This window comes from Phalaenopsis equestris, unplaced genomic scaffold, assembly GCF_001263595.1.
Source record: "Phalaenopsis equestris unplaced genomic scaffold, ASM126359v1 Scaffold000989, whole genome shotgun sequence".
NCBI lineage: Eukaryota > Viridiplantae > Streptophyta > Magnoliopsida > Asparagales > Orchidaceae > Phalaenopsis > Phalaenopsis equestris.
Genome location: NW_018165428.1, coordinates 19,184 through 29,479, shown reverse-complemented (window position 1 = coordinate 29,479; position 10,296 = coordinate 19,184). Strand labels below are relative to the sequence as shown.

The 10,296-nt window shown below is 34.0% G+C and overlaps 1 protein-coding gene across 1 annotated transcript in view; it reads right to left on the bottom strand.

Moving 5' to 3' along the window:
• LOC110032633 (inositol monophosphatase 3-like) overlaps positions 1-9,937 on the bottom strand; it is a 14,680-nt gene extending 4,743 nt beyond the window's left edge. The window contains exons 1-8 of the mRNA XM_020736317.1: positions 9,666-9,937; positions 9,479-9,534; positions 9,306-9,356; positions 8,981-9,061; positions 8,788-8,891; positions 8,627-8,711; positions 7,381-7,435; positions 7,235-7,278 (exon numbers count right to left, since the gene is read on the bottom strand). Coding sequence (XP_020591976.1) covers positions 7,235-7,278; positions 7,381-7,435; positions 8,627-8,711; positions 8,788-8,891; positions 8,981-9,061; positions 9,306-9,356; positions 9,479-9,534; positions 9,666-9,729 — 540 coding nt within the window. The 5' untranslated portion in view covers positions 9,730-9,937. The remainder of the gene's footprint in view (positions 1-7,234; positions 7,279-7,380; positions 7,436-8,626; positions 8,712-8,787; positions 8,892-8,980; positions 9,062-9,305; positions 9,357-9,478; positions 9,535-9,665) is intronic.
• Between the last annotated feature and the right edge of the window lie 359 nt (positions 9,938-10,296).

The window sequence follows — 10,296 nt, the reverse complement described above, 5'->3', positions numbered from 1 at the left end:
TTTTTTTCTATTCTCGAGTTTTTTCAAGTTAAATCTTATGTGTTTCTTTGAATTTCTTCTATTGTGCGCTTCTTGCTTTGGATCTCTCGAATTGGTGTGTTATTTTGCAATGTGATTTGGTTTGTAAATCATTCAAATCTAGTTTCTCCCTCTCAACAAGTTGTATAAGAATGAGGTTTTTTGAAGATCTTTGATTTGAATGGGAGAAATAATAGACAAAGCAAGGTACAAAGTGGAGAAGTTTAACAAAACAAACTTTGCATTCTGGAAAATGCAAGTTGAAGATTCATTGTATCAAAAGAAATTGTAAGTGCTATTAGAAGGATCACCAAAAACATGAATATATGACATTGGAAAAATGTGAAATGATTGATCAAACAACATTAGGTTTGATCTATTTTTCACTTTATTCATCTATTGCTTTCAACATTGTTAATGAGAAAATTATGGTGGATCTCATGATAACACTAATAAGGATGTGAAATGGAGTTTTGTAGTTGAATATTTGAATAATTTCAACATTGTGACAAACCAATTGTGTTATGTGGGCATCAAGTTCAATGACAATGTCAGAGCATTCTTAATTCTATCTTCATTGCCAGACAGTTAGGATGTTCTGGTTAAAACGGTGAGCAACAGTTAAAGTAATATGAAGTTAAATTTTGATGATATCATGAGATTAGTGTTGAAAGAAATTTGAAAGAAGGCGATTGGTGAAACTTCAAATTTTGTTTTGAATGTTTAGAACAAGGGAAAGAAATCTAGAAAGGAATATAGTTAGAGACAGAGTCAAGTCAATAAGTGGAAAGCCCAAGTCAGAAAGAGAAAACGACAGAGGTCGTTGTTGAAACTACAACAAAAAAGGTAATTTCAAGAAGACTTGTAAATCTCTGAAGAAAGTTGGTGGTGGAGGTCAAGGCAGAAATCTCTTTACAAATGTCTCCACAGGTAAAATCCAATGTGACTTTCTAGTTTTATCCCTAGACAGCCTTGAATCTTAGATAGTAAATTCAGGTGTCTCTTTCCATACTTGCTCCAACAAAGAAGTGTTTAAAAACTACACTCAGTGATCTAGGGAAAGTGTATTTGGGAGATAATAAGACCTACAATATTATAAGACAGGGCGATATTGATATCAAACTGTCAAATGGAACAATTTTAAGCTTGATGAAGTTAAACATGTTCCAATTTTGAAGAGAAACTTAATCTCTGTGAGCCAACTTATAAGGCCAGGGTACATGACTAATTTCACAGGTGATTCAGGAGAGTGACCAGGGGCAATGGTGGTGGCTCGAAACAATATTGAAGACACACTTCACCTGATCAATGAGATGGTACAAATCATTGATGTGGATGGAACAAAGGTTGATGTAGGTCCTTGGTGCTGCAGACCTGATTATATGAGTACTACATGTACGAAGTATCTAATTTCTAAGAAATAAGCTTTAGGGCTTAAAATCTACAGATCTAGATTTTTGTGAAGACCATGTATATGATAAACAAAAGAGAGTTTATTTCTTTAAAAGTGGGTCAATGATGAGGTCTAAGAAACTGAAGTTAGTACATACTGATGTCTAAAGTCCCACTCAAGTTCAATTCATTGAAAATTCTTACTATTTTGTCACTTTTATAGATGATCATACCAGAAAAGTAAGAGTTTACTTTTTAAAGCATAAATCTGATTTATTTAGAGTGTTTAAGAAGTGGAAGACCATATTAAAAAATGAGACAGACTTGAGGTTGAAATACTCAAATCAGATAATGGTGGAAAATATCGTTATCAGAAGTTCAAGAGTTATTATGCTTGAGAAGGGATCAGACATGAGTTCGTTGTTCCAAGGACACCACAGCAGAATGGTGTGGCTGAGCACATGAATAGAACAATCATAGCGCATGCTAGGAGTATGAGGTTGTATATAGGCTTGCCAAAACAGTTCTAGGCAGAAGTAATGAATATTGCAGTTTAGCTCATAAATCATTATCCGTCGGTACCTTTGAATGAAGGCTTACCTAAAGAAGCATGGAGTGACATGGAGTTAAATCCAGCTCACTTAAGGATATTTGGTTGTTCAACATATGTATGTTGATGCAAGATATAGAAGTAAATTTAACTCAAAATATGTCAAGTGCACGTTCATTGGATACGATGTAGATGAATTTGGGTACAAATTCTTCGATTATCAGAATCAAATGTTCATCAAGAGCAGGGATGTGATATTAAATGAAATAGAGATGTATAAGGACAAGAACAGAACGCAAGATTGTCCGTCAACTATTTTTGAGGAGTTGTTCAAGTATGTTGAGATAGAAAGCAATGGTGATCAAGAAGAAAGAGAAAGGAGACGTGCTCAATCTGATGAAGCACATGAAGTTGCTCAGCACCTGCAACTGAAGCCAGGTCCAATAGAGTGACATGGCTGATATAGAAGTCTTCTCTTTTATTACAATATATTTTGCTGATATTGGTGAACAATAGTCCTATCAAAGTCGTGTCAAGCCTAGTAATAGAGGAAGATCTCACATTTAGAGTAGATGGACATAATTACGGCCTTCATACATTGTAATCTGGAAGAGGAACAATATATGGTGTAACCGCAAGGTTATGAGATTCCAAGAAAAAAAAAATGAACTTCAGGTTGAAGAAGAGCCTTCATGATTTGATGCAAGCCCTAAAATAGTGATATATAAGATTTGACAGATTCTTGTCAGACAGTGATTATACGAAGTGCTAGGTGGACCGCTATTGTTTCATAAAAAAAATTATAATTATTATATCTGACTTCTTTTATTGTGGATGGCATGTTGATTATCTGAACATATATGAAGAAAATTTGAGACTTGAATAAACAATTATCAAAGGAGTTTGAGATGAAAGATTTAGATCCAGCTAAGAAGATACTCGAGATGAGAATCAACAGGAACATGAGTACAGATATAGTGGATTTATCTCATGTAGAGTATGTTGAGAAGGTTCTACACAAGTTCAACATGAGTGAGTCAAAACCAGTGTAGACCTACTTAGGTAGTCCCTTCAAGTTATATAAGGAACTGTCATATAAGTCTAAAGTTGAGTAAGCAAAGGTCTAAAGTTGAGTAAGCAAAGGTAGGAAGAATCCCCTATGCTTCACCTATTGGAAATTTGGTATATGTGATTATATGTGCAAGACCATATACTGAACATATAGTGGGAGTGGCTGACAGATACATGGGTAATTCAGGCAAACATCATTGGAAGATGGTGAAGTGGATTGTCAGATACTTGGTGGGAACAATCAACAAAGCACTTTATTCTAAAAGTACAGGGATTGATTCATACAGATATGTAGATTTAGATCTGACAGATGATATAGATGATAGAAGTACAACATAAAATTTTCACTTTGAAAAACATAATAGTAAGTTAGGTTTCCACGCTGCAGAAGATTGTTGTACTTTCAACTACAGAAACCAAATACAAAGATTTAGATCTGACAGATGATATAGATGATAGAAGAAGTACAACATAATATATTCACTTTGAAAAACATAATAGTAAGTTAGTATTCCACGTTGCAGAAGATTGTTGTACTTTCAACTACAGAAACCGAATACATTGTGATCAATGAGGCTAGCAAGAAGATTGTTTGATTGCAGAGCTTTATGACAGAACTGAGCAAAGGAATAAGGGATTAAAAAATTTCATAGTGATAATATGAGTGTTATTCATCTATCTAAGAATGTTGCTTTTCACGTCAAGACAAAGCATATTCAGTTGAAATATCATTTTATTCATTCACTTCTAAAAGATGTATAGTTGTTCATAGAGAAGATACAAAGTTCAAAATCGTGCATATACGTTGACTAAAGTGGCAACTATTAAGAAATTAAAGTTATGTTTGGCTTCAGTGGGGGTTTAGGAAGGCTGAGACAAAAGGTGAGAGACACTACAGGACTAGAATATGATACAGATATGGACGTGCAGTTTTTGGGGAGAGGAATTGGGTGCAATCAGTCTAAAGTGGAGTGTGTGTGGAGCTTGATATCAAAGCACCAACAACACCCAGAGCATTTCAACGCCCCATATGGTCACCCCAGTGTCTATAGGGGTACCCAGTCATATATAAGGGTGCCCCAACACCCAAGAGTGACACTCCAGTGAAATTAAGGGTGCCCAGGCTTCCAACGAACCAAGCAATAGAAAATTCAGAGCCCTTAATGGGCACAACTGTGCCACGTGATGGTGGTTTCCAAGTTCGGAAATAGAGCAGTCGGATTTTTAGTTCTTAGGAAGGGTGATACAATGCTCAGAAGAACGACTCAAGATGGAGCGCATGGAAAGGAAAAGCCCAGAAGTGGCACTCCTGCGTTATGAGCGGTTTCTTCTCCAATCGGGATTTGAGTCCTTAACTTCCATACGAAGAAGGAATCTCTCGGCAGTGTGTGTAATAGAAGTGGGATATAGCGAGCGGTGCTGTAATTTTGTGTTGGATTTCTAAGGTTTTCTTTACTGTGATCGAGAGAGGAGCGTTCCTGAGTTTCAGGCTTATATAGAGGAACTCTAAGTGTAGTGTAATTTGTACATTTGTCATTACTTTATAGTAAAATTTTGGTGTGGTTTGGCTCTATGATTTTTCCTATTCTTGAACTTTTTTACATTAAATCTTGTGTACTTTTCTTGATTTCTTGTATTGTGCACTTCTCTTCAACTTTTGTTCGTGATATCTCAAATCAATGTGTTTTTCCATGGTGTGATTTGGTTATGAATCGATCGAATCTGATTTCTCAGTCCCAACATTTTGAAGTTATCCACCTTGGTTCCTAGGTAATATTATACCTTATCCTCCATAAAGGGCCTATTTTTACTTTGAAGAGAGTAGGCCTACCTAGAATTAAAACATACTTGAATATAACTATTGATGTTTTAATGACAAACCTTAATGAGAAAAGAGTTTTTTTCCTCTAAGAAAGTTCCTCATAAATTCCACAGATGCCAATTTGCCTTCCATTATCCCTACAAGTTTATGAGAGTGGATTGATCATGTTACGTTCAATCCTATTGTAATGCCACATGAATATTTTGAAGCTCACACTTTCAGACTCAAACTTTCAAAGAATTGATAAATAAAAAGAAAATAACAAGGAGTTCAAACAATCATTTATCAAGATGCAATATGATGTATAAAAAATATCACAACAGCAATTGAAAGAGAACATTTTAAATGGGGATATTAGTAAAGGCAATCATGTTTGATGTTTTGGCCAACATAGTCAAAAGGATAGAATAAGTTATAATTTTCTTTAGCAACTGTAATGCTATTTAAGCAAACACACAATGTCCTTAGAGAAGTATTTTTGAATGGTCATTGCAAACTCTTCAAAATAACAAGCATGTGGTCCAAAGTCTTCACAATGATAAAGATCCTTTGATAATTAACTCTTAACTAAAAAAAGTCTTTTTTTCATGGGATAATAATATGATTAAGTTCAAGCCTTTAGCGCGAAACAATCAGCTCTGTTTAGAAACCATGGGAGTTAACTCAAGTCGCCCAACAAAAAAATCTAAATGCCCTAATTCCACAATCCAAAAATCTCAACAGGGTAAATTTCAACTATTGCCGACAAAGAGGATTTGGTGGTAACATGAAAACTTTTCATCTAAGGAGTTTCACAATAGTCATATTGTGATTGTTGTTCTTTGTCATGATTTCAAAACCACAAAATGACTCGATAAAAAATATTTATAAAAAAAATCTAGATTATCTCTTCATTGCAAATTTTCTTTTAAAATCAACAAAAAGAATCTCCTTTAAATTTGAATGATTTCAAACATGATGGGATAAAAAGCAAATATAAAGACATATACTACTCCCCAAAGTTATGCTAGATGAATAGGTTTGTTTAGGATTGTCTTGGTTAGATCCTCCTAAATTTTCTAAAACAATTTAAGCTAGTTCTTTAAGGACCAAAACATCTTCTTTTTGAACCTCCTTTAATGATCAGTTGATTAGGAAGAACTTAGCCGTGCTACTATCGTTATGTCCATAGCTTCGGTAATCTTCTTTTGTGTTGATTGATCATCATCATTTGCATATTGTTTACTTGAAAATCAATATAAAGACGAAGGAGTTTTCAGACTTCTACTAACTCAATGTCAAATAATCGGATCAAGTCAATCATCCTATATAAAATCTGAATCCCTTGATTCCGCAATCCCAAAATCTCAAAGGTTAAATTTCAACTATTCTCGACAGTTGACTTAGGAAGAACTTAGCAGTATTAACATCCTCATGTCCATAGCTTTGGTAAATCTTCTTCTAAGCTGACTGGTCATCATCATTAGGGTATTATTTACTTAATATTTAGTAAAAAAGTGGTATGAGTTTTTTGACTTCTGCTAGTTAAATGTGAAAAAGCAAGGTATTATGAATACTATTTCACCCATTATGACTGAAAAAATGATCCTTTTTTTGAAAGGATAGTACTCAGATAGGAAAGTAAGAAAAAGGCACCTGCAAGGATGAAAAAAAGAAAAGGAAAAAAAAAAATGTCAAACAGAGAAGGCTTAAGCAAGCACCAAGCAATTGATGCTTTTCCATTTTTTCATGTGCTAAATCTTCGTGAAACTATACTATAACCCTCAGAAGTTAAAACCAACATGACAAATTAACAAGAACAAGGCATATCTTGAAATATAAGATTCATGCAATATTAAATAATGCCGTATAAAAATAAAAGAGATAGCTAAAAACACTATATTATCAAAATATAAGATTAATACAACATGAAACCAATCTAGAATGAGATCTTTTCCTAGCATCTTATAACTTGAGAAGTTAATGAAAGGACTGATGCTAAACAAAAACAAACCCATACTTTTTTTTCAACATTTTATTTCTCTTTTAAATTTTTTTCTAGAGATAACAAGGTATGTTGAGTGCATGGAGGTCCCACTAATGCAAGATCAAGAAAGGGTTTGATTTACCGAAATTTAAATATGTCGAAAAACCTTTCCATTAGTTAAACTTAGGACCTACATGATAAACTAGTTATGCACATTTCTAAATGTTTCTAGGGAAACCAATTAAAAAAAAAATAGTAAGAGCTCAATGTCAAAGCTTTTAACATTGAATTCCATCAAAAGTTTTTCACAAAAACAAATAAAGCGAATAAGTTTTAACAATAGTTATAAAAATGATTTAGATATTTCATTTACATAAATGTAATAGTTATCCAATCACAAAGATGATCAACCCACCTCAGTTGCAAGAAGGGACTTCAATAACTCAGTTTGAGATGATGCTGCAAACATTCAAATAGTATAAGACTTTGATTTGTACCATAACAAACAAATTAAACATCAAAGATAATTATTCCTTCAAAAATATTTAAGAGTACCAGTACCTTTTATGGGATTACCATTGAGGAAAGCACCATGTCCACGAATACCAGTAAAAAGCTAAACATAAAAAGAAAATGAAGGATCAATTAGAAAACTTAATGATAGTTAAAGTTCCCAAACTAGTATAAGTGAAGATTTGAAAAAGCAGAACATTGTTTTGAAATCAAGTCAAAAAATGCACCGATATCGTAGATGAATCAGTTTTTTGACTAGCGGTGGAAATGTTTTCATCTTGCTTCCTAATATTATTAAACAGTAATGAAAGAACGTATTTGGATGTAAATTTTAGGTGATAGAAAATGGAGAGGAATAATGACAGACTGTAAAACAGATATTCAGGAAGAATGGAGGTTCTATGCGTTTACATAGGAAAGTTTAGAGGTTTTATACAATGCAAATTACACAAATAGGGAAATACCTTGGACGGTTAAAGGCAGATTTTATGCAATTACAACACAATAATATGGATCAATGCAAGGTGAAAAAAACATATTAACAACAAAGATCAACATGCCATAATGAGAACGTTAAGAAAAATATATGATAAACGTATGTTAACTGATTATATTAGAGAGACAAGGATGTACAACTGAATGAATTCAAGGTAATGGAAAATAGATTAAATGACTTTGGCATATACAATAGAGAAGGTGAGATGCACTGATAAGGCGGGTAAATATAGGAGAAATAAATTCAAAAAGCAAGTCTCAAATAATTAGGATAACACTAATGATGATGATGACAACGATAATATACTAGACATTGCAAGATTGTTGTTTCTTTTAGTGAAAATGTGCAATGTGCCCATTCCAGCGTGCCTTGAACAAGTAAAACATGTTTGTGCTTTGCAAAAAATAGAATGGAGAATGTGAAGTTAAATTTAAGAGGAGAGTTCAATGAACCTCACTGACTCTTGAAGTATATATTAAGTCTTTAAAATTACAAGAAAAGTGTCAAATAGTCCCTGACTCTTTGAAGGGGGTCATTTTAGTCCCAAAGTCTACAAAAGTGCAAGTAAGTCCCCAAACACTTCTAAGGAAAGCTAAAATAGTACACAGTGTGGACTATTTCAACTGATATTAAAAGAGTATAGGAATTATTTTGGCATTTGATAGATTCACTGACTCAGGGAATAAAATGGCTCCATGTAAATAGTCAAAAGACTATTTTGGTACTTTACTAATAAAATTACTGATAAATTTCATCCAGTGCAAAATATAATTAAAAGATGAAAGGTCTTAAGCTCACCTCATCAATTATCGGATTGTATACAACTCCCAAAATAAGGACCTTATTAATGGTGAGGCCAATAGAGACACAAACAAAAGGGAACCTGCAAAAGATTTGGTGATCATCTATTCCCAAGAAGCACGCATGGTGAAGAGCATATATCTTTTCAAAGGCGATACCCATGAACAAAATTTGTAGTTCCATCAAGTGGATCCACAATCCATGTCGGATCATCAGTTAACTCAGAAGTACCCAAAACAGCGGACGTCTCTTCGCCAATAAACTACAAACAAAGATTGACATACAGATGAAAAAGATTCACAGCCCGAAAAAGTCCAATGAAGTTTTATAAAATACGAGGCAAATACTCACTTTATGAGTAGGGAAATGCTTCTTGATGTGACTAAAAATAAGTTCTTCACATTCTTTGTCAGTTTCTGTCACTAAATCCACCTGCGTTTCCATCAGTTTCTCCCATGAACAACCCATTTCGAAATTTAAATTATCAGCAAATCAAGGAACAAGCATTCAAAGATCAATTGCGATCTAAGAGGCTGTCATTGTTTGAATTAACGGATCCTATAATACCTTTCTATTGACCTAGCTAAAATAGAAGGATTGGGTTGGTGCAAACTTTGATTTTTTAACCTCAAGTGGCAAAAGAATGAACAAGGGGGAGAGAAGAATGAAAACAAACCAGTCCTTTGTGTTCCACATGCTTGGTCTGGTAAAATCCTCTGCGAATGACCTGAGGGATCACCGATATACATATAAAAAAGGACAAATTCTTATGGTAAAACTCGTTTGAACAGAAAAAAGACCGAGAATCAGCATATAAATAATATTTAAGCAAAGCCGTGGTCTTATCACCTCCCCGGCGTTCTTTGCGGCATCCACGGCGACATCAAGGAACTCAGCAAGCGTGTCTGGAAAGGACATTGACGACATTGAATACAGCAATAAAGGAGATGCAATACGATGAATTGATTGATGAAAAGAGTGTTCTGGACGAAGAAGAAACTCAATAGCGAATGCAGAGAAGAGATTTGATGCATACATTTATCGGCCATATTTCTCTGGCCATCAAAATCTAATCTCGCGACGAGGAAGGATGGCTGCATATTTCTCAGGCTATCAAAATCTAATCTTGCGACGAGAAAGGAGGGCTGCTGATTGCTCCGCTTTCTCTTCCTTCTCTCGCCCTTCGCTCGCTGGATTTCCCCTTCGAAATTGAAGTTTTAAGGACCAAAAACAAAAAGCCCGAAACAAGTGGAACGGTTTTTGCTTCCACGCCCTGCAATTTTTTAATCCTTAATGAATGGCTCTGCAAATTTTCATTCGACAAAACATTAAACATGATGTCAGGAATTAATAAATAAGAATTGTGTGATAGGTTTGTAAATCCCTTCTATATTAACTATTTTCCAAATAAGCTTGAACGAAGAAGATATATAATCATGTTAAATCAAGATGTGAGTGTATATTGTGTGCTAGATAATTTATAATAATTGAGTGAAGATTTTAGATTTTAATTTTATACAAAGATATTGCACATAAACATATAAAGAAAAAGAGTATAACAACAACATATTTTATTTAAAAAAATTGAAAAGAATAAATCATGAGACTTAAGTAAAATAATCTCTTAGGAGGAGGGTGGACAATATTTAGGTAATGATAGTTGGATG